The sequence below is a fragment of the Helicoverpa armigera genome, chromosome 20, assembly GCF_030705265.1.
Source record: "Helicoverpa armigera isolate CAAS_96S chromosome 20, ASM3070526v1, whole genome shotgun sequence".
In the NCBI taxonomy this organism is placed as follows: domain Eukaryota; kingdom Metazoa; phylum Arthropoda; class Insecta; order Lepidoptera; family Noctuidae; genus Helicoverpa; species Helicoverpa armigera.
This window is the reverse complement of record NC_087139.1, coordinates 8273201-8299058: the sequence shown is the minus strand read 5'-3', so window position 1 is coordinate 8299058 and position 25858 is coordinate 8273201. Positions and strand designations below refer to the sequence as shown.

The window sequence follows — 25858 nt, the reverse complement described above, 5'->3', positions numbered from 1 at the left end:
ATATAGTAGCTGTTTCAGAGGTCAGGGGCAGACAATTCGTATGAGAGGATTATTTAATTGAAGGAATTGCGACCGAAAGGATGAAGCGAATAGGCTTCTAGAGCAGTCGCATGCGTTTACTGGCACTTTCCTTAAGCGTCATGATTGCATTTAAGTCTACCTGTATAGTGTACCTACAGTCTGCTGGGGCGACGGGATTGTTCTTACGAGTAACTGCAGACCTGGTACACAAAGGGCTCCAGGAGGAAGGTGGGTTCGTACCTAATATTCATGCTTCTAGTCTGTTTGTAACTATGCTGGCGTCAGTTTCTAGTCTAACTTGATACAGTTGTTTACCAGTGTTTAGCATGCAGTAAGTTCTCGTGAGCTTTGTAAGTTTTTTTTATATAACTTATTATATTTTTTTTAACTTTAAATGCGAACCTCACAATGTCATAAAAAATGTTTTAGCTACCATGGATCAAATAATATAAAACATGGAGTAAATTAGTTTTAATATGTGTAGTGTCAAATTCTATTATCATTATTATAATGAAGAAATGTGTGTAATCTCGCCAAATTATTTGAAATAAACTTCGCCATAAGTAAAATTCATCACAATATTTCGATTCAGAAAAAAAAATACAGCAATCATAGATCAACTTATTTCTTCATAGTCATCACTGCCTAGCCTTTTCCCAACAAAAGGATCGGCTTCCAAGCTAACTTTATGCGGCTGAATATTAGGTAGTGTTTTACAAGGAGCAACTGCCTATCTGACCTCCTCAACCCAGTTACCGGGGCAAACCAATACCCCTTGGTAAGACCTCTTATCTTCTTATTAAAATACCTCTTGATTTGTAACAAATAACTTAAAATTTTGTTTATCTTCTTGTCAAGGCTATTGCGAAAATATCATCAATACATGGGTAATGGTATTTATGATATCTACTATAAGATTGTATACCTATGGGTAAAGTAAAGAATAAATAATTTAAAAAAACGTCTGCCTTAATCGTCTCATTATTATTTGTTGTTTATTTTTTCAAAAAGGTTATGAAAAGCAGAAAATATAAATATTCCTTAGTATTAAATTGTCAAAAGTTGATATGTTACACTGCAAGATAAATAAAAATTGCAGACAACAGAAAATAAGGAAAAGAGTACTTAAATATTTTGACAAGTTAACTCGTACGAAGTGCGAATTCGAGTTAGTCACCAAAATATTTGAATAGGCAGATTAAATTCTTTATAACTATGTCAGTTAGATCAACAAAACACCTTAAAATGAGTTTTATTATTTCTAAGATATTTAGGAAAACATTGTTGAAAACAATCCCAGAAATGGAAATCTTATGAGGATGTCTGACAGGCAGTCGCTCCATATAAAAACACTGGTACTCAGTTGCATCCAGTTAGACTGGAAGCGGACTCCAGCATAGTTGGAAAAAGGCTAGTCAGATAATGACTAATTAAAGGTAGCTATATTGTAACTTTATCTACTATTAATTTTACGTTAAAACATTCCCGACCTCCTGCGAGAAATATTTACAGATAAACTTTGTATTCCTCATGTCAATCATCATTACATGACATGCAATATTTTTTTCCTTATGTTATCTATCAGAGTATCACGAAAGTACTTAGGATAAGGACATTGACACATGGCGGGTTTCCCACAAAAAATCACGTTGCAAAGGGCCGCAGCTCAGCCATAACCAATTATGATGTTCGTGGTAAATAGAGCGGAAAGTGACCATAAAGGCAAAACTAATTGCATTGCAAGCACCATTGTGGTATCATCACAAAGGTGCATTTTTATTGGTCTAAATATAAACACCTCCCTTTGTAGGTCATCAAAGTTAGGTCAAAAGTGAAATCAAAAGAAAATTTAATTATCTAATCAAGTATTAAAATCATAACAAATGATGTTAATGGGTAATTGGATTTTGTTTATCAATTACGTCATTATCCCCAATATATATAAAATTCAATTATATTTGCGCGATAGCAAATATAGATACCTACTTGATTCGACGTTGGTTTAGAACATCAATTCTGTCTATCATGAAGATAGTTTTCCACAGGTGTGTGAAATGTTCTAGAGAGTTCGAGAGCCTAGCCTTCTAAAATCTTCGGTAACCTAGGTTAGTTTTCCAACTACAGATAAAACTGTGACGAGAGGTCAAAAACCTGTCTGAAGTAAGAAAATCCGAGCATCATTATTTCAAACTCAGGGGGCTGAACCGACTTTGATGTGATTATGCTGATACAGGCACTCACAAACTGACATGGCTAATCGCAAGATTATGGCGATATTTCTAGTGTAGGAATGTACTGATAAAATTCTAATATTGCACAACTTTATTTAGGCGTTAGGTACTTTTTTGAGGAGGACTGTTTTACGTAGGAGACCCGGTTACATGACTCGGAGTGTTATAATACGTATTACTGTAGTGATAAATAATAATTCTTAGTTTATTCAATAAACTGTATTTCGAAATTGACTTCACAAAATCTTGCATACCATTCAAATAACACAGCCTTTCAGAATACTCTTTAAGCACAGTGAAAATAACAGCAAAAGCGGCGTAGTTTGTTTATTTATTAAAATTAAAAAAACAATCAAATTCCCAAAACTGATAAACAATACAGGGTCTATAAATAGCTTGAAATAAATAGTTCAAAAGAAACTAAACTCGGACGACATTATCATAGCATGCTATTTTTATCAAAAGGGACCTCAGTAGAGACCATACAAGTATCGTACGATTACCATTATCTTGATATACTTAAATATTTTTATAGCTTGATAAAAAGCTTTATTATATAACTAAAAGCAATATATTATTATAGCACAATAATTACATAATATTTATGTTAGATTATTTCGACTGTTTTTTTTTATTTCATTGGACCTCATCAAGTTAAAATTAATATAACTGCTAAAATTACGAAATACAAAACCTAAACGTTCTCTATTTGCATAAAAGTGCTGAAAAATCATTTATTTCCAACACCAATTCAAATTCATAGATCGACTGTCAAACCGCTGTTACTACGCCACAAGAACCCTAACAAATCAAATAAAACGCAGTCCCTAATATAATAATACACTAGTGAATCACCATCACTCATATTTTCCGTCACAACAAATCGTTACCTACTAATATTATAAATGCAAAAATAACTCCTTCTACGTGTCTGTTTGTCGCACTTTTTCGCCTAATTGAATGAATTATGAGTTTGTATTACAAAAATAAAATACCAAAAATGTAAGGAAAGACATGTAGCGTTAATTTCTGTGAGATAGTAAATCAAGGCGTTAGATACTCGATACTCCTCGATGCTTCTTCAGGACATGTTGACTCGTCAACGAGCGGAAATTAACGCTATTCTTCCAACATTTTCTGTCATGGATTTCGGCAAAGTAACACCTGATTCCATAATCTGACACAGAAATAGTATAGAATCTAAGAAATATGTATGTATATTACTACTGTACTGTACTGGGCATATACTACTTTTCCTCTGGGTGTGAAGTTTCTTCGGGACGCGGGTGAAACCGCGTGGAACAGCTAGTGTATTATAAAATTTCCGTAAGAACAGCGTGGACACGTTACGAATCATGTGCACGGGGCATCGTGGAAAGTTTAGAGGAAGAGAGTGATTCTACAATTTGGCGGCCAATTGAGCCGAGTCAATAACACCCCACGACGTTTCTAGACGTTTTGAATCAACTCTGTTATGTAACTGAATTACAATGTTTTTTTTAAGTTGTTTGGTTGTTTTGTCTGTGGAAAATAATTAGATTGTAAATTGGGGCAATCTACTTTGTTACTTTTTTGTTCCTTCAAGGTTTTTTAGTTCTTTATTTCCAATTTTCTCCTTTTTAATTGTTATGTGAAGTCCTAAGTTAGTTCTTCTTTCACTTCAGGGTGCTTTCTAAAACTTCTTGATAGAAAACTCTAATTACAAAACCTAATTTAACTACTTAGAACATTGGATTTCTGTTTTATTAATGTTGTTGACAAGATTATTTACTCTTATACCTATACTATGTACAGTTATAAGTAGATAATAAATTATGTGTTCCGTTTCATATAACTGTCGTTAATTAAGATAATGTCAATATTGACAGGATACAAAACTAATAATTATTTTATTGGCACAAATCGCATGTTCAATAATTTGTCTGATTACGACTTGACCTAATTGAAAGTCATTTAGGTCAACAAAAAAAATACGCAAATCTTTGAAACTGCTGTGCAGCTTTGAAAAAGTCTTTGGTTGTCATAGAACCTATTTTTCGAGAAAGGTTATTATAATTTTTTAATTGCGTCCATTTATTTAGGTGCCCAAAATATAGTACCTACCTACTCGCCAGAATCTGATGAAATTACAAACGCAAATAAAATAATCCTTGAAAATATAAGTTAAAGAGGAGAGGAGTGTTTTTCTTGGAAGTATGCGTCTATGTTTCCAACCATTTGTTTTTTTTTTTTTCAAGAAATTACTTAAAATTCCATAACAGATAAATCATAATACAGAGTAAATATTGACTGTACAAGTTTGCACTCGACTGTGAAGTCTCTCACAGGAGGTATGGCCAGTTAGCAACACGTAGGTAGCCGCTTGTTTATTTTCCGAGTGTTAAATCATATAAGTTCAATGCCACTGGGTATTCCGGTCGTAATATGTAGAAAAATATGATGTATGATCCATGTTAAAAATAACATAGTAGGTGTGTCCAAATTGTTGTTTTTTTTGGTACCGAAACTTATCAAATATGGGCACGGATGATTTTTTTTTATTGTAATCATGCAGTCATCACAGGATTTTGATAAATGTAATGCATACGAAAGCGCAATATCCGCTTTTAATTAATTGCGTTTTGACATATATTTTTTTGTTTTTCAATTTTCTAGTAATTTTAATGAAATTCTTCAGTTTGTTTACGATGTACGATGTGAGAAAACCCAAAGCAGGTAAGTAGATAGGTACAACTTGTTGAGAATAAGTTGGTGACCGCCATTTTATGTCTTAGCCCCAAACTTAATTCGACAATACAATTTGTTGCGATTAAAGTGACGATAAATAAATAATAGATAAGATTTTATATAAATTTTACAGATAAACAATTATTTGATTAGTTTGGCAATTGTGATGTGACAGCACATAACTATGATCCTATATTTTTAGTCCTATGTTTTTAGTCTGCTTGGACTATCAAGTGTGAGTGTAGGACAAATAGTGCAACTTGGACAGTGTGATGCAAATGTGCCTATACAAGAAGATTTTGACCTCGAAAGTGTAAGCAGTTTTATACCAAGTGTTATTGTTTTAAATGATGTCTTTGTTATGAAGATGATGGATAATTGAAAAAAAATATTTTAATTGTTTTTTTTCCACATCTTATGTTACATAGCGTAGCATTCATTACTCGAACATAATTTAATTTCAAATACCTAATTGATTGTGGGTATAAAGTTATTAAATACGTCGGAAAAATTACAATTATAAAATATCAGTTGCGCGGATACTCTAAACTACTCAAATATTTTGACGATGTATCAAATGCAAAGTACGAAAGGATAGAATTAATACCGATCATATTTCAGTTTGTTATATCAAAAGGTTTGAAAGCAGATCAAAATTAAATTAAAATATTAATAAACTTTCAAGTAGTTCAATAAAGTTACAAGATTTGTCCCATTCTAACTAAGTAACAAGGAAAGTTCTACAAAACTTAAGTAGGTAACCGTAACTTGTCTTGTAAAGGTCATGTACCGCGCGTAGGCAAAAGACATACCCGTACAGAAAAATCGATGTAGAAAACATTCTAAACGCATGGAATTTGAAGCTTCTGGAATTTGAAGGACTATTGACCGTTGCTGTATTAAGATAATTTATTATTTGCTTAAATGTCGTAGGTACCATATAATACAAGCACACTAAAACATAACACCTGCAACTGTTATATCTATGTTCCCAATTACATTTATTCACGTACATTAGATTAAATCGATATAATAATTTCACGTCATTCCTTAATCGTGTCAGATATGAGATCTCGTTGCTACCTATATACTTAATGTTACTGATACTAATATTATAAGGGCAATAAATGGATCTATAATGAATGAATGGAAAGAATTAAATGAAGATGGAAACGCTATAGGCATAGATCTTCCATCTGGAGCAAGAATAACAGATAAAAGTGGTCCATCACGATATGTGTGCATGGGGTAATTCTAGAACAAATTAACAGATATATAGGTAATCTATCTAAACGCCAAATAAAATATTTGAACGATAACAGAAGGGGATTAAGAGATTATTTCAGTTATGTCAATGAAGGCCTAATTTAATTTAATAGATTATACTGCCTTATCTTCGTAATCCATATAGTTCGAGCGGAAACGTAACATCTTTATGAATGTATAATTATGTCAGTAGAATTCAAACGATAATTAACTTTATAATAAGTCGATTAAGGACAAAAAAAGTTAGATATATGTATAATACACATTAAGTGTATCATTTTTTGTTAGTAAGGTAACATCCAAAATCAAAACAGTTTTCGCAATATTTTGTTATTTTGGGGAGGACTGCGTTCAGCAGTGAACGGCAATTGGCTGATATGATGATGATGATGATGATAACAGCATACCTTCATCAAAGGACCAGATAAGAAAAGTAATGAACTGCCTTAGAGTGTCCCAGAGAATTTCAATAAAAAAAATTACAGCTCAAAAATCTTTGTTGGTTGGACATCTCGTATGACTGACTCATAGTCAGCAAGAAAATAATCACTCTTCAACTCTCTAAACTTCGTCTAGTAAGACCAACGTCTACTCTTTACCTATCCTTGTACGACTACTTTTGACATTCGTATTATTTTCTCAGTTTTTAGGTACCTGGCATGAAATATCCCGTTTGGATAACCCAAATCAACCCGGTGACTGTTCATTATATGAACTAGCAAACGAAAATAATGTGCTGAATATAAAACATTCATCTGTTAACCGAAACTTCCACGAAGAAGCAAAAGGCATAGTTACTCAAGATGGAAATACCGCTAGACTCAAGCTGTCAATATCATCTTTTGAAAATCGTAAGTATTCAATACTTTTTGTAAGATTCATATAGCGAATGGAAATATTACCTACCTATAACTAAACTCAGTTTTTTTTTCATTGTGCTGTTACAATTATTATCACAAAAGCGTAAACAAATCGGCTAAGCTGAACTCATTTGTAAAAATGAACTTTATTTTATCTTATAGACTGAAATCAGTGATCTGCATGGTCACGCCAGTTTCTTCCCTGTATGAGAAAAGGCCAGTACCCTACAGGACTAGGATAATACATTTATATAACTTTAATTACAAAACACACTTTTTTCAGCCATCGACTTCTGGGTACGATCAACAGATTACTCGACTTTTGCCATTACATTCTCCTGCGAAAATATCTCAAATCTACAAAGGAGGAGTAAGTACCATTTAAATAAAATGTATCAATTAACAACAGCATTTTCTTCTTATAATTGAACGTTTTGGTTTCTAATAACCTCCATTTTCCTTTCACAGTTCACATATGGGTACTTGGACGAGAAAGAGTATTTAGCGAAATGGCACTTGCACTAATTTACACAACTATTTCAAATACATTTGGTATCCAATCATCAGAATTCAGAACTATTGATCATAGTGATGATGCCTGCTACATCCTACCAGTCATTGAACCTGGTGAACCTATCATTTTACCAGGACAATGTGACCCAACCCTTCCTGTGCTTCAAAACTTCAACGTAGATAGAGTAAGTATATGTAAGCTCAACTACTTGAACGACTAGTCACTTAACACACTATGATTAAAAATCAATATTCTGTCCTCAACAATATTTCAAATGAGAATATCATATAATATTTTTAATGCATCATTGTTTCATTGAATGAATATAATTAAAGACAATTTGAAGAGTCAAAAATGTTCAATCGTTATTAACGTCATACAACAGTTTTCAGGTGTATGGCACCAGATTTCAAGCTATGAAACTCCTAACACGAATGGTGCCTGCGTCAGATCTGAGTTTAGCAGGTCTAATGAAGGGGTCAACATAGTCAATAGTGAGGTAGTGAACCAACAACTGCTCACTCTAGATGGGCATGCAACAGTCAGCAGTACTGATAATAGCGCCAAGTTATCTGTGGTGCTAAATATTCCTGGAGCTAGTAAGTATTTACGAGCTATATCTGAAGAAATTCGGTATGGTTTTAAAATGTGCTGATACTTATCAAATTCTTTTTATAGCTAATACACCACAGGACTTATGGATCTTGGCTAGTGATTATGACACCTATGCAGTTGCTTATACTTGTATCAATACAAGTCCTACCAACAAACAAGGTAAGTTCATTTGCATATTACTTAGCACTCCATTAATGTAAATGTGCACACACTTGATGGTGTTGTTCAACTAAAATGGATCTCATAACCGTCTTCAGTATCCCACCTATCACCAGTCCGAAAATTAAGTCAATTCATTCAACCATTTTAATGTGAAAACATGATCATTCTCTTTCGGATTTATAAGGATTACCTATTTATCTGTATGTTATTTTTCTTGTAGTCTACAGCTGGATTCTCAGCCGAACACGAGTAATGCCTCAAACCGTTCAAACAACAGTTGACCAAGTAGTCGACTCGTACATGGATCTCAATTACCAGTATTATAAGCAAACTGACCAGTCAGATGCAGGCTGTTTCTTTTATCCTGAACCCGTGGCTAATCAGCCTGTTGTGTTCAGAGGCCAGTGTGAATCTGTTAACGTTCAAGCTATGCAGAACTTTAATATTGAAAGAGTAAGTTTAATGAACAGCACTTCTTATGATCCTCCTAGAGTTTAATTTATATACTTACTAGCTGGTGCCCGCGACTTCGTCTGCGCAGGTTTAGTATTTCGAACAATATGTTTACAAATTGTAGCCTATGTGTTATTCTGATGTATAAGCTATATTATTGTAAAGTTTCATGAAAATCCATTCAGTAGTTTTTGCGTGAAAGAGTAACAAACATCCATACATACAAACTTTCGCGTTTATAATATTAGTAGGATATAGTCTGAAAGAACAGTTCTCAATGAAAATATGAGAACATTTACTTCGAAATGTAAATGTTACACTAAACTGTAACTAATTCTCACTCTAATTTATTGAACAAAAAAATTTATAGCGCTAGAGAAGTTTATTGTATTAAAAATCGTTGACCATTATTGTTCATTACAGTACATGGGATTATGGCACAACATCGAACTATATCCAACGGCTTTCCAAAGCGGGACTTGCAGTAATGCTGATTACGAATTAGTGGGCAGCAGTGTCACCGTGGTTAACACTCAAGTTAACAATGAGAGGTTGTATACTGTGAATGCAGTGGGTGTACCTGCGGCGTCTGATGGATCAGCTAAGCTCGTTGTGACATTCCCCATTCCAGGAAGCGATCGTAAGTTTTTGATGAGATTGATTTGTGTTATAATCTTTTGATCAGAGAGATGTTTTACAAACAAAAAAAAAACAGTGGCAAAGACTGGGTGAAAAGCCCTCTGCAATGTTTGATTTTTGTTTGTGTGTGTTCATTGGGAATATACTCATATATATTAATTTTTTACAGAAACTGTATCAAGTGATTACTGGGTGCTGGATACTGATTATGACAGTTACGCCTTGGTATACAGCTGTTCCAATCTAAACGCTGATGAAATGCAAGGTAGAGTATTTGGCCATGTTTTTTTCTTATGCCCAGATTTTTTATTACCTACTTGAGACATTTAACATCTTATTCTAATAACAGTTGATCTCTAAGAGATTATTCAAACTTTTAACAGTTTATCTGTTTCCAATAATTTATCTGTTGATTTACTTACTAGAGATAGAATTTTGACGTCAGCTTCATACAAGTAATATCAAATTCCTCTCTCTATAACAAGCATAAAATTTTAATCGTAACTATATATCTAATACTTCGTATCCTTTTCAGTGAGCTCATGGAAACTGAGTAGAGCAAAATCACTATCTACAGCCTCTTCAACTGCAATAAACAATATAATAAATACTGTATCAGTTCTTGATTCACGATACTATGAAACCATGGACCAATCAGTACAGGGATGCTTCTACTTCCCTGAAGCCCAATCTGGTGTCCCAGTTGTGTTCCCTGGACAGTGTGATGAGAATATCGCTGTAGTTCAAGACTTTGACTTAAACAGGGTATGTAAAGAAAAACATGTCATAGAAACTTTTCTTTATGAACTTGATATTTTAGAAAAAAAAAACTAAGTCCCAGTTTTTATTTATTCGTCTTTCACGGGATCTGCTTCGAAAATATTCTGTAGCGTGGGATAAATATTCTTAATTAATTTATTACAGTTCCAAGGCGAATGGCACGAGATCCAATCATACCCAAAAGCAGAACAGTCAGGACATTGCATCAATCATCGATACACACCCCTCGATAACACACGTCTTAATCTGGAATCTTCTTCGGTCAACGACCAATTTCTGGGAATCATAAACGGAGTAGTAGCTAGAGCCAGCGCTACGGATAACGCTGGGAGATTGACAGCTACTATCACAGTCAATGGTGAAGGTACGAAAAATTTAGTTTCTGGTTCACATACTTTTCTTCATTTACCCATATAACACTTACTCTGTAACTGTTGTTTTTTTTTCAGCTAAAACCATACCATTCTGGATCCTCAACACGGATTACACTGACTACGCGTTCGCATATTCTTGTGTGAATCTTAATTCAGATTTTAGAGGAGGTAAAGATATTTCACAAATTAATATCATCTTGAAAATTAGAATCGTCATTTCTTAACAAATATAAACGTTTCAGTGTGGAGTTGGAAACTTAGCAGAACCAAGCAGTTGTCAGCAGCAGCGAACACAGCTATTGCGAGCATTGTAGCAAGTAACGTTGTGTTACAAGATACTTACTTTGAAAGAATTGATCAGTCCGATGAAGCTTGCTTCTACTTACCTGAACTTGAACGTGGTGAGGCAGTCATACTTCCTGGACAATGTGACACTAGCATCAGAGGAATTCCGAATTTCGACATCACAAAAGTAAGCAAATTGATCTTGTTTTAGTTACACATACTGCATATATTTTCGGGCGTGATACTCAATGACTCTATTTACAGTATTCTGGCCGCTGGCGTCTCGTTGAAAGCTACGGCTCCGACTTCCAAGTGGGCACATGTAATGTAGCCCGTTACACCGTGGAAAACCCTACAACTCTAAGTGTTGTCAACTCGCAAGTCATAAATGCAGAGCTAGCTGAGATTTCTGGAACAGCTACTATTTCTAGCAACGATGGATCAGGAGAGCTTACTTTCTCCTTCCCCAGTCGTAAGTTTGACTTGAAGAGCTTCCGGTATCCCTTGAACAGAATTCTGTGAAGATTAATATATACCTATCAAATACCTGTACATAATAGAGGTACCTATACGTTTGTACTTCTTTTCAGAATCTGCATCCTTCGAGGTTAAAATACTCACTACGGATTACACTTCATATGCTCTTGGATACGGATGTGTTAACATCAACAATAATCAAAGAAGAGGTAAGTACCAAACTAAGAAATGCATATAGGTATTTATAATATTTTAAGAAATTCAGTAAACGAAAATATTTATATAATATTATTAGTTTACAGCTGGAAAATGAGCCGTGATAATACTCTGACCCAAAATGCCATCGACTCTATGAACCAGGTTATAGACAGAATAAATGTGTTAAACAATCGATTCTATTACTATGTGGACCGTACCGATACTGGATGCTTCTACTTCCCTACACCCGACCCGAGTTCTATCGTCAGATTCCGAGGTCAATGCGAAAATATTCCTGTAGTAACGGGTTTTAATACGCAGAGGGTAAGTTAGTGAAAATTAAAACATTTATTAAAACATGAGTTCACAAATAAACGTAGTAGTTCTTCAATGATGTCCTTCTTTAAGTCTAAATCTATTCTTTCATTCCAGTACTTGGGTAGATGGTATGATATCGAATCATACCCCGGGGACTTCCAAGATGGGACTTGTAACACAGCCATGTATTCTGCAGGCAATGACGTGACTATAGTCAATACTCAAGTAGTTAATCAGTTGCTGGTGTCTATAAGGGGTAATGCAGTACTCGAAGCCAGTACAGATGGAAGTGCTAAACTCAAAGCAACCTTCAATATAGGCGGTACTGATGGTAAGAACCGAACCACAAACGCGTTGATCCAAATGACGAGTTGGATAAAATTGCGTATGCACATTATTTTTTTTTTGCTATAAATTATTCATCCTCCGAGCCTTTTTCCCAAACTACGTTGGGGTCGGCTTCCAGTCTAACCGGATGTAGCTGAGTACCAGTGCTTTAAATTACTTGCTTAGTTTGCTATAAATTATTAAAGGGTTTTATTAAATTTTCAGTGACATCGGAATACTGGGTCTTAGATACGGATTATGAATCGTATTCACTAGTATATTCCTGTCGACCCATAGACGATGAGTATGTGCAAGGTAGGTAACAAATAAAAAAAAACTATTCGTACGTTCAACTGCAATTGAATGATTTAGTTACTGTTAGTCTTCCTTTATATAAATAAATAAATAAATAAATAAATAAATAAAAATTTAGTTTCAAATGATGTACAATATTTAAATTTGATCCTACAGTGACAAGTTGGAAACTGAGCAGAACAAGAACGCTACCAACTGCAGCTGCAAACGCTATCAACAATGTGATGAGCAACATTAGAGTATTAGACCAAAGATATTTCCTGCCTCGCGATCAGAGTGCACAGGGATGTTTCTACTACCCTGAGCCACAACCCGGACAAGCAGTTATCTTCCCGGGACAGTGCGACGATAATATCGCAGCGGTCCCGAACTTTGACCTGAATCTGGTAAGATTTACATAATCCGTTAGTTATTTCATTCACTATTGTATCAAAGTGGAGTTTAAAAAAAAACGATTTAACTTTCAGTTCCAAGGCACATGGCATGAGATTACATCTTATCCAAAGAATAACCAACCTGGCGAGTGTATCAGGGAGGTGTTCACGGTAACATCAGCTACAAGCATGCAGTTAAATTCATTTAGTGTCATAAATCAAAGAGAATACACAGCAGAAGGAGTAGTCACGTTTGCTACCGATGATGGTAGTGGAAAACTGCAAATTAACCTTATTAATATGGGACCGCCAGGTAATGAAATCTTGTTTAAACATGGAATATTTTTTACCAAAAAGAGTTGATAAATTAATATTTTATTGTTTTTCGTTTCCAGTTCCGGTGCCTTACTGGATTTTAAGCACGGACTACAATGACTATGCGTTGGTTTACAGTTGTAGAAACATTAACAGCGAACAAAGAGAAAGTTAGTAAGACATTTCAAATATATTTCAGAGAGCCTTATTACAACTTATGTCCTTGTTCCACTTTTTCTGTGTTCTGAGTAAACTTATTATCATATTATTATTTTTTTAGTCTGGAGTTGGAAGCTCAGCAGAACTCAACAGCTGTCGACTGCTGGTAGCCAGGCTATCGACGAAGCAATGTTGGCCGTGGATGTGCTGAGGAATCAATACTTTGAAGACATTGACCAGTCTGATGCTGCTTGTTTCCACTTGCCTGACATTACACCCGGACAAGATGTCGTTCTTCCGGGCCAATGTGATGAGAACATTAGAGGAATACCTAATTTCGATTTAACACGAGTACGATTTCATTTCATTTATCCAAGAGCAACATGAACGATGTAACCTTCAACGACAAATGATAGCTATGACTTTTAATGCAGGAGTAGAAGCTGCATTTTACATAGCAACCAGCTACAAGTCAGGCGGATGTTTCTATTACCATTTCGGGGCTGGCATGTTCTAAGATGAAAAGCCCGTGAAATAAAAGACTAAATAAAAAAGAAGTTCCCAATTATATATCATTATATGTATGTCATTTTACAGTTCGTTGGAGAGTGGCGTCTCATTGAAAGTTACGGGTCCCGATACCAAAGTGGAACGTGCAACGTGGCTGAATACAGAGTACAATCCAGCAACGTCCTCGCTGTCACCAACTCACAGGTCGTCAATGCGGCACTGGGTTCTATTTCGGGAACTGCTACTGTTACTAGTACCGATGGAAGTGGACAACTCACTTTCGGTTACTCATCGAGTAAGTTTTTACAAAGAGTTATCACAAATCTTATAAAGTAATTATAATACATAATATTATTACTGGATATCAATGTGTTAAATATAATGAAATCATTTCTACTTTCAAGGACCCCGGACGTATGAACTCTTTGTACTAGATACTGACTACGACTCGTATGCGCTGTACTATGGCTGCGTCAACATGGCTAACAATCAAAGAAGAGGTAAATCGTATGAAATATCAATTTCCATTGAAGCGTCAAACCCAACGTGATTACGTACTAAACAGATGTTGTTTGTCTTTAGTAACGAGTTGGAAGTTCAGTCGCACCAACACCCTGAGTCAAGCTGCAAACGACAAAATAAATCAAATCATGGATTCCATCGAAGTCTTGCACCAGCCCTACTACTATACTGTGGATCGCACTCCCGAGGGTTGTTTCTACTTCCCTGTGCCTGACGGAAATACTCCGGTTAGGTTCCGTGGACAGTGTGATGAGAATATTCCTGTAGTTAACAACTTCGATGTTTCCCGGGTAAGTGTGTGATATCAGCTTTGCTCAGAATTACTATCACTTTCATCAACTGATGCTTTCAAAATGCCTATTTGAGTTCAAAATATCAGGGGATTGTCTATTTATATTTGTTACTTAATAATTATTTCAGTATCAAGGGCTTTGGCATGACATCGAATCATACCCCGTGCCTTTCCAAGATGGCGACTGCCCCAACGCTTTCTACGCTCCGTACGACAGCTCCTCGGTAACTGTTACCAATACTCACGTCGTCAACCAGAAGTTGGACGTTATCACTGGGCTAGCAACAGCTCCTGCTGATGGAAGTGCTAAACTACAAGTTACATTCAATGTACAAAATAACCAATGTAAGTTTTTGGAACGAAACAAACAGGATCTATTTCTGGGCAAAAACCTTTACACTTCAAATATTTTTGCTTTCTGATTGCAGTTACTTCAGATTACTGGGTGTTGGATACCGACTACGATTCGTATGCGCTTGTTTATTCCTGTACAAACTTGAACGCTGACTACATGACAGGTAGGCTTGACGTTTATAAAATAACACCTTCAACGCTGGTAAAAAAGAAAGATAGTAGAATATCATAACAACTGTTTAATTTCCAGTGTCTAGTTGGAAACTCAGTAGAACAAAGTCGTTATCTACTGCTGCCGCAACAGCTATTAACAACGTTATGAGTAACATTCAAGTGTTAGATCAGAGGTACTACGTAAACCGTGATCAGTCTCCTGAAGGCTGTTTCTACTACCCTGACCCGCAACCCGGACAAGCGGTTATCTTCCCAGGACAGTGTGATGATAACATCGCAGCGGTCCCGAACTTTGACCTGAATTTGGTAAGATTTACAAAATCTAGTAGGTATTCAATACATTATTGAGTGCAGTTTAAGAAATACGATTTGATTTTCAGTTCCAAGGCACATGGCATGAGATTACCTCCTATCCGAAGGATAACCAACCTGGCGAGTGTATCAGGGAGGTGTTCACGGTTACGTCACCCACAAGCATGCAGTTAAATTCATTTAGTGTCATTAATCAAAGAGAATACACTGCAGAAGGAGTAGTCACGTTTGCTACTGATGATGGTAGTGGAAAACTACAGATCAACCTTATTAATATGGGACCGCCAGGTAATGAAAAATTGTTTAAACATGGAATATTTTTAGTACAAAAAGAAGATAAAATTATATTTTGTTGTCTTTTGTTTACAGTTCCGGTACCTTATTGGATTTTAAGCACGGACTACAATGACTATGCGTTGGTTTACAGTTGTAGAAACATTAACAGCGATCAAAGAGAAAGTAAGTAAGACTTTTAAAGATACTTCAGAAAGCCTTTTTACAACTTATGTCCTTGTTCCGTCTTTTTGTATTCTGGGTTAACTTTTATGACATTTATATTTCATTTTAGTCTGGAGTTGGAAGCTCAGCAGAACTCAACAGCTGTCGACTGCTGGTAGCCAGGCTATCGACGAAGCAATGTTGGCCGTGGATGTGCTGAGGAATCAATACTTCGAAGACATTGACCAGTCTGATGCTGCTTGTTTCCACTTGCCTGACATTACACCCGGACAAGATGTCGTTCTTCCGGGCCAATGTGATGAGAACATCAGAGGAATACCCAATTTTGATTTAACACGGGTACGATTTCATTTCATTTATCCAAGAGCAACATGAACGATGTAACCTTCAACGAAAAATGATAGCTATGACTTTTAAGGCAGGAGTAGAAGCTGCATTTTACATAGCAACCAGCTACAAGTCAAGCGGATGTTTCTATTACCATTTCGGGGCTGGCATGTTCCAAGATGACAAGCCCATGAAATAAAAGACTAAATAAAAAAGAAGGTCCCAATTATATATCATTGTATGTCATTTACAGTTCGTCGGAGAGTGGCGTCTCATTGAAAGTTACGGGTCCCGATACCAAAGTGGAACGTGCAACGTGGCTGAATACAGAGTACAATCCAGCAACGTCCTCGCTGTCACCAACTCACAGGTCGTCAATGCGGCACTGGGTTCTATTTCGGGAACTGCTACTGTTACTAGTACCGATGGAAGTGGACAACTCACTTTTGGTTACTCATCGAGTAAGTTATTACAAATAGTTAACACAAATCTTATAAAGTCATTATAATAATATTATTACTGGATATCAATGCGTTAACAATAATGAAATCATTTCTACTTTCAAGGACCCCGGACGTATGAACTCTTTGTACTCGATACTGACTACGAATCATATGCACTGTACTATGGCTGCGTCAACATGGCTAACAATCAAAGAAGAGGTAAATCGTATGAAATATCAATTTCCATTGAAGCGTCAAACCCAACGTGATTACGTACTAAACAGATGTTGTTTGTCTTTAGTAACGAGTTGGAAGTTCAGTCGCACCAACACCCTGAGTCAAGCTGCAAACGACAAAATAAATCAAATCATGGATTCCATCGAAGTCTTGCACCAGCCCTACTACTATACTGTGGATCGCACTCCCGAGGGTTGTTTCTACTTCCCTGTGCCTGACGGAAATACTCCGGTTAAGTTCCGTGGACAGTGTGATGAGAATATTCCTGTAGTTAACAATTTCGATGTTTCCCGAGTAAGTGTGTGAAATCAGCTTTGCTCAGAATTACTATCATTTTCATCAACTGTTGCTTTCAAAATGCTTATTTGAGCACAAAATATCAGGGGATTGTCTATTTATATTTGTTACTTAATATTTATTTCAGTATCAAGGGCTTTGGCACGACATCGAATCATATCCCGTGCCTTTCCAAGATGGCGACTGCCCCAACGCTTTCTACGCTCCGTACGACAGCTCCTCGGTTACTGTTACCAATACTCACGTCGTCAACCAGAAGCTGGACGTTATCACTGGGCTAGCAACAGCTTCTGCTGATGGAAGTGCGAAACTAAAAGTTACATTCAATGTACAAAATAACCAATGTAAGTTTTTGGAACGAAACAAACAGGATCTATTTCTCTGGGCAAAAACCTTTACCCTTCAAATATTTTTGCTTTCTGATTGCAGTTACTTCAGATTACTGGGTGTTGGATACCGACTACGATTCGTATGCGCTTGTTTATTCCTGTACAAACTTGAACGCTGACTACATGACAGGTAGGCTTGACGTTTATAAAATAACACCTTTAACGCTGGTAAAAAAGAAAGATAATAGAATATCATAACAACTGTTTAATTTCCAGTGTCTAGTTGGAAACTCAGTAGAACAAAGTCGTTATCTACTGCTGCCGCAACAGCTATTAACAACATTATGAGTAACATCCAAGTGTTAGATCAGAGGTACTACGTAAATCGTGATCAGTCTCCTGAAGGCTGTTTCTACTACCCTGACCCGCAACCCGGACAAGCGGTTATCTTCCCAGGACAGTGTGATGATAACATCGCAGCGGTCCCGAACTTTGACCTGAATTTGGTAAGATTTACAAAATATATTAAGTATTTCGTCCACTATTGTGCCTAAGTTGAGTCTATTAAAAAAAACTATTTGATTTTCAGTTCCAAGGCACATGGCATGAGATTACCTCCTATCCGAAGGATAACCAACCTGGCGAGTGTATCAGGGAGGTGTTCACGGTTACGTCATCCACAAGCATGCAGTTAAATTCATTTAGTGTCATAAATCAAAGACTATTCACAGCACAAGGAGTAGTGACATTTGCTACCGATGATGGTAGTGGAAAACTGCAGATCAACCTTATTAATATGGGACCGCCAGGTAACCGCAGCTTTACACATTTTTATGCCGTACATAGTGTATGTATGTTAATGTAAATTAAACTTTGTTTCTTCATTTACAGTTCCGGTACCCTACTGGATTTTGACCACGGACTACATTGACTACGCGTTGGTATACAGTTGTAGGAACATCAACAGCGATCAGAGAGAAAGTAAGTTGAGACACTTTACGATGGCTTCAGAAAACCTTAGCACGGGACATTCTATTGTAATCGTGTTTTTTTTTTTATTATTTTAATTTTAGTCTGGAGTTGGAAGCTCAGCAGAAGTCGACAACTGTCGGCTGCAGGCTCCCTGGCTATCGACAACGCAATGGCAGCCGTTGATGTACTGAGGAATAAATACTTCGAGGACATCCCACAAACAGACAGCGCTTGCTTCTATTACCCCGTTCTGGGCCCCAATGATCCTGTTATATTCCCTGGTCAATGTGACGCTAACATACCGGTCGTTCAGAACTTTGACGTTTCTATGGTAAGCAAAATTAGAGGTATATAATGGATCATCCATAGAATTGAAAATTGAATAGGACAAAATGTAATTATTTTTTTATTTTCAGTACATGGGTCGTTGGCGATTAATTGAATCATATTACTCTGATTTCCAAGAAGGAACGTGCAATGCTGCTACGTACACTGAAAATGATGACGGCACAGTAGCCGTGTACAATACAAAAGTAGTCGAAGAACAGCTTAATAGTATAACAGGATCAGCGGTATTAGCTAGTGATGGAAGCGGAAAATTCACTGTTACTTTCCCTAATGGTATTTATTAACTTCAATAAATCCGAATTAAAAAAAAAAACACTGCCTTAAATTGATTTACAATAAAAATGTTTATTTAATTTTTAGGTGCAACTCCTGTAGAATACTGGATTTTGGGCACAGACTATCACTCATATGCTTTGGTGTATAGCTGCGTCAATCTACCAGATGATCTCAGGAGAGGTAAGTCTGCTTTAGGACCGAGGACTAAAGCACATCAGATTGTTGGTTGTATTGTATTGTATATTTTAACAATATTGTATTTCACTTATTCAGTTTGGACCTGGAAATTGAGCAGGGGGGACAGTCTGTCAGACTATGCAACTCATTCGATCAACCAGATAATGAACTCCGTGGATGTTCTTGATGCTCGGTATTACCAGGCCGTGGACCAGACTGACACTGGCTGTTTCTACTTCCCCGAACCTGATAAGGACACTACTGTTGTGTTCCCTGGACAGTGCGATGAAAACATTCCCGTTGTTGCTAATTTCGATGCCGATAGGGTATGTCAACTTACATCCTGTCTTACTAAACATAAGTAACAAGTGATAAAAAATATATAACTAGAGTTTAGACTATGAACTTTAAAAATGTGCTGATCCTCGAATTGGCCTCAAAGATTTTCTCATAGGGCCTGTGTATTAGCTTTGGTCAAACAATAATTCCCGATCCAAGAATAAATATTTTCATCTTCTACAGTACGCCGGCACCTGGTACGACATTGAATCCTATCCAACGAGCTTCCACACTGGTACTTGTAACATCGAAACATACACGACCAATACCGATGGAACAATTACTGTTCAAAATACTCAAGTCGTGAACCAAGTATTACAGAGTACGACAGGCACTGCTACTCAAACTGCTACCGATAATTCTGCTAAATTCGATGTGACGTTCACTCTGAGCTCTGGTCCAGGTAGAAACCATTATATTTATCTTTAGTGCACTTGTGTTCGTTATTCCAACGAGTTTTACTGCAATATAACTATTTTATGTTGCAGTCACTACTAAATATTGGGTACTGGCCACCGATTATGACTCCTACTCCCTGGTGTATTCATGCAGAAACATTGATTCAGAATCAAGAGCAGGTAAAACTTAGAAAAAAAATGTTATACAAATAAGAGCCACTATTTTAGAACATGGGATATCAATTTTTGCTTGAACAGTTTACAGCTGGAAATTGAGCAGAACGCCGTATCTGCCAGCAGCCGCTGCACCAGTAATCAACGAAGTAATCAACAATGTACAAGTGCTTGAGCAACGTTACTATGTCCCAAGAAGCCATTCTGAGGAATCTTGCTTCTTTTACCCCGACAACATTGGTGGTGACGTCATTTTAAATGGCCAATGTCTACCTGACTTGGAAGTGCCAGCCGTTACGTCATTTAGTCCTAGCGCGGTGAGTAGTGAAACCACAAATCGTTAATAGCAGATAATTTAAATTCTAATCTATGATATCTATTAAATGTTTTTAGTTTTCTGGAGTATGGCATGAGGTAGCTAGATTCCCATCTACTCTACAAAATGGTGAATGTACGGCTACCGAATATTTGACGAATGGTAATGGCTTCAATGTAATTAAAACAAGCGTGATTGAGGAAGCATTGTTGAGCACAAATCAAGTGGCCGAAGTTGATGCCACGGGGAGAGGTGTCATTAGGTTTGAAAGCAGTGAAGGTAAGTGCCACGATATACTCTCTAAAGTATTTTCCTTTATAAGTAATTTTACTATGAATCGAGTACCTATACCGTCAGTTGCACAAAGCTCCATTAAAATTAAAGCTTCATGAAATCTTTTTATTTTGTTGACAAAGAAAGAGTCAGCAATAGACTTAAAGAAGCTTTAACTTTAATGGAGCTTTGTGCAACTGACGGCTAATCAAGCAAACTTAATGGTGATTTGCATATTTAAAACGAAGCTTCCAATTATTTCTAAATTCAAAAATTAGCAAGAATTGTATCCTAAATAATCATTACGTTGTTTATTTCAGTTCCCTTCAACAGTATCTACATATTGGCCACCGATAATACCCAATATGCTCTTGCATACAGCTGTAGAAACATCGAGGCCAACAGGAAGCAAAGTAACTAACATTTATTTCATACCACGTTATTTATCTTACTTTATAATTCTATTAGATATTCACCGTCAAATCATTGTTTGCAGTCTACAGTTGGAAGCTCAGTCGCTCCCGAGCCGGACTATCTGAAGCTGCAAACATTATTATCGATGAGCTTGTTAGCCAAAACATTGATCTCTTTGAGGGTTACTATCGATACACGAAACAAGATAACTCAGCGTGCTTCCACTATCCTGTGCACGATGAACTTCCCGACAGTATCATACTTCCTGGACCCTGCGATGATTCTATTCGTGGAATTCCTAACTTTAACACAAATGAGGTAAGTACCTATTTTGTTATTTTGTTTGTTTCACTAAATACATGTCCCTGTCCCACTTAACACAACGATTGTTTAAATATACCGCCTCTACATCGTGGATTGAATGATTAAATTTAAAACGTTTTACTAACTTATTTTAATGGTTTTTTTTACTTAGTATCTTGGAATCTGGAACGAAATCGCCAGATATCCAATAGCATCACAGCAAGGCCAGTGTAACCGTGGCTTATACACATCTCTTAATGATGTCATCTACGTTCAAAACAGCCAAGTAATCAATGAGCATTTAGCTACGATATCAGGCCAAGCTACACTTGTAGGCCAAGACGGATACGGAGACCTATTAGTTACCTTCAACGTCGGTGACGGTAAGTTATTAATAGCCCTAACATTAAACTCTCACCAATTTTTGTAAATCTTAATGAAAATACTAAAACATTTTAGTACTAGTCGTTATGTTCTGATCAAATTATTAGAACTAACCAGTTAGCATAGTGATTAAAATAATAAAGCCGCTGATTGATCGAGAATCAAAAAGAAATTAGCTTCATTTATTAATTTTGAAAATTCAGCATTCGAATAAGCAACCCCGATAAGAACAAAAAAGCAGAAGTACAGGTGCTTACATATTATAAGAGTAACCTTAAGCAGGTGTTGTACTGATAGCATTATATCGGGTGTGTCGTTCATAATCACATTAAATGAAATGCGTTAATATACTGGTTAATATATGTCGATTAACACAAAGAAAAAAGAAAAATACGTAAAAATAAAAAAACACATTTTTCAAACAAAGTAAATAGAATAAAAATGTGCGAAAATTAGAACACCATATAGAAGTCAGTCATTACAAACAGCTGAAATTCTCCCTTGAAAACTGACAGCTGTCAACTGATCAAAACATTCGATACTCCTAACTTTATCTCTGCTTTACACATGATGTTGTAAATTATGAAAACGAAAAATGAGTCCTGTGGCTAAACCACTGAATGGATTATGTTATTTTTTTTACAATTCGCTATAGAATATCATGAAGTACATGTGATAGAATTTAATGTGATTATGAACGACACACCCGATATAAAAATAAATTGTGAATGTAACCTTTAAATTACAGAGACCAGAAGAGCAGAGTACTCCGTTCTAGCAACAGATTACATAAACTATGCCCTTTTGTACAGCTGTACAAACGTAGACGGTGGAAGAAACAGACGAGGTAATACACCGAAACATTTAATTTTGTAGCTACTTTATCAATTACAACTAACGCTTACATGACAAAACCTCTAAAATTATTAATGTTTAATAATATAAATATGTTTTATAAACAAATTCATGTTTGCTATCGATACGGTAGCTAAGTGTGGGAAGCAGTTAGTGTTTTAATACATATGACAACCAGAAATTAAATGTTTTTTTTTTTACAGTGAACAGTTGGAAGCTGAGTAGAACCACAGAACTGTCTCTGCAAGCGAATAATGCTATTAATAATGTCATCGCTAACACAGAGGGGCTCCATGAAATGTATTACCAGACCACGAGCCAATCTGACGCAGACTGTTTCCACTATCCTGAGTTCAATAACCCAGAAACAATCGTGTTACCCGGACCTTGTAACGAAACTATCACCGGAGTTCCTAACTTCAGTATTGCTAATGTAAGGAAGCAGATCTACTACATAATTAAAATGGCATTACATTCTGCCTAATTAATCGTGTACCACGACTGTTATAAAATTTACGAAGTAACAATATGTATGTGTGATATTAGGTAATTGTAACATTGATCCATCGTTTTTACAGTATCTCGGAGATTGGATTGAAGTGGCCAGATACCCACAAACAGCTCAAACTGGACAATGTAACCGAGCCACATACTCAAGTGATGGCGCCAATTCTATCTCTATAGTGAACAGCCAAGTGGTTAATGAGGCTTTGTCAACGATATCAGGCCAAGGTGTACTTGCCAGTAACGACGGATCTGGAGTACTGCGAATCACTTTCAACGTTGGTGGTGGTAAGAATTTAAATTACATTAATACTAGGCTCACTGAGACGAAATATTTTTGTTCATGCATTATTTTATAATGCTAGAGTAAACTAATGTTAATTATGAATTATAAGTTAACATATTTCTGGTTTAATGAAATGGATTACAATATTTTATTGCAGAGAACAGAATTTCAGACTACTACGTACTCGCAACAGATTATACAACTTATTCTCTTGTGTATACTTGCACAAACCTACCTGAGGGAAGAAGACAAGGTAAGATAATAAAAACAATTGAAATCTGATTTCAAAAACTTGAAGCTAGTAAGCTAAATAGCTTTTTTTCAATAATTGTTCAAAGTCTGTACAATCCCGCCTGTCTTTTTTCACAGTTGGCAGTTGGAAACTGAGTAGAACTGGCACATTAAGCCCAACCGCTCTTGACATCATGGATGACGTGATCAGCGACACACAGGGTCTCAACCAAAACTATTACCAAGAAACAAGTCAGACTGATGATTCTTGCTTCTATTACCCGGAGCCAGTGACTGATGGACTTGGTACATCCATTCTGTTGCCTGGAAGCTGTGATACATCCATTAAAGGCGTTGAAAACTTTAATGTAACTGCTGTAAGTGTCATACAAAAGAAACTTAAGATTGAAAACCGTATTCTGCAAACTGCGAAGAGTCAAGCTTTTTATTTTTATTGCAATAATGTCCTCTAACATTATTTTCAGTTTGCGAGAACTTGGTATCACATCCGGCGATACGACTCGGTCCAGGGCAGGTCTTGCAGTGGCACTAGATTGAGAGTTAACGAACAAAATAGTAACCTAGATATCACTGACTTTGATGTCGTTGGTGGAGAATTAGCGACAACGGACTATACAGGTCGGGTCAGTTCTACCGATGGAAGTGGAAAAATCACTTTAGAAATTCCTGCTGAGAACTCAGGTGGTAAGTAAAATATTTGTATAAGCATTTTTGGTTTTTTTCAAACATTGGCTATAAATAGGTTTCATTTTCAGAATCAACGGAGATGGATCTATACATTTTGGCGACTAACTACAACGAATATGCCCTCGCGTACTCTTGCGAAAATGTTGGCACACGACGCCGAGGTAGGTTGTTCATCAACATGGTGATTTTCTTCTACCAATTAAGCTATTGTAATGCAGTAAATAATCTTAAAATAAAACGACCTACAACTGAGCTGCCATTAATCACAATTCCAGTGTATATAATAGCTCAGTTGATGGCAAATCTTCCTACGACTACTAAAACCTTTCATGATTTTCAACTAATTATTTATCAATTCATCTAATTTACTCTTACAGTTCGTGCATGGCAGCTGAGCACTGACAGAACAATGCCAGCTTCAGGCGTCGCCGTCATCAACGAACTCGAGCAGAACATGCGGGAACTTCACAATCCGTACTTCAACCAAGTGCCCCATAACGAAGATTGTGAGGAACCCAGCTCAGCAATTCTATTCAAGAGCAGTATTATTGTGATATTTATATGTACTGTATTGCAAGCGCTATGGTAGAAATTACCTAGGATCTATTTAGATGTAAATTATTCAGACCAGTTGTACATAATGTTTTTATATTTATTTTAAGAAGAAATATAATTAAATTCTAAGACAATCATCACTGCTGTTTTATTTTATTTCACATTCTCTTTGAGGCTTAAGCAAAACCAAAACACTTTTGTGTTAAATAAATATGAATGTTATGGAAACCGCTGTTGCGCTATTTCTCACGGAATGGCACAGAAATAACTTATTAGAATAGTTTTTTAAGAAAATGTAAATATGAATTGAATAAAATGAAAATAAAATACAAAAAAAAGTCATGTTATGTATCTTCAATAAATAAGCTTCCTATTATATATAAATATCAAATTAAAATATATATATATAAAAATCCCTTTGAACATGATAAAGGAGCGATTGTCCGAGTTTTTTTTAAGTTGCTGATGCTGCAGATAGAAATGCAGTGGAAATCACAACTTGTCCTGTTTTTAAAAGGTTCACTGAGTTTTCTAGGTAACAACCACCAAAATGCAGCTCACACAGAAGTGGAGAAACAAACAAAGAACCCTAAAGTTGAAAGGAGGATAAAATCCTATCACACAAAAAAAAAAACTAAATGGATGTTATTACAAAAAATATTTCATTCCATTGCATGTA

General features: G+C 36.1%; 1 protein-coding gene across 1 annotated transcript; it reads left to right on the top strand.

Moving 5' to 3' along the window:
- Window positions 1-7047: 7047 nt before the first annotated feature.
- On the top strand, window positions 7048-25319 carry LOC110376413 (uncharacterized). The gene is made up of 57 exons (XM_064039680.1): window positions 7048-7096; window positions 7389-7475; window positions 7574-7803; window positions 8005-8218; window positions 8298-8393; window positions 8617-8849; window positions 9273-9489; window positions 9658-9753; window positions 10024-10253; window positions 10413-10632; window positions 10718-10810; window positions 10885-11114; window positions 11192-11399; window positions 11518-11613; window positions 11700-11926; window positions 12035-12251; window positions 12473-12562; window positions 12719-12948; window positions 13030-13249; window positions 13332-13421; window positions 13532-13761; window positions 14008-14215; window positions 14325-14420; window positions 14503-14732; window positions 14863-15079; window positions 15163-15252; window positions 15339-15568; window positions 15643-15862; window positions 15944-16033; window positions 16143-16372; window positions 16614-16821; window positions 16927-17022; window positions 17105-17334; window positions 17465-17681; window positions 17767-17856; window positions 17943-18172; window positions 18256-18475; window positions 18558-18647; window positions 18740-18969; window positions 19055-19259; window positions 19347-19442; window positions 19536-19765; window positions 19962-20181; window positions 20267-20356; window positions 20435-20667; window positions 20744-20945; window positions 21260-21352; window positions 21436-21671; window positions 21829-22039; window positions 22789-22887; window positions 23099-23328; window positions 23474-23687; window positions 23843-23938; window positions 24055-24293; window positions 24402-24621; window positions 24693-24785; window positions 25002-25319. Exons 3-57 carry the CDS (start codon window positions 7615-7617, stop codon window positions 25211-25213), a joined length of 9867 nt encoding a protein of 3288 aa, XP_063895750.1. The 5' UTR covers window positions 7048-7096; window positions 7389-7475; window positions 7574-7614; the 3' UTR covers window positions 25214-25319.
- The last annotated feature ends 539 nt before the right edge of the window (window positions 25320-25858 follow it).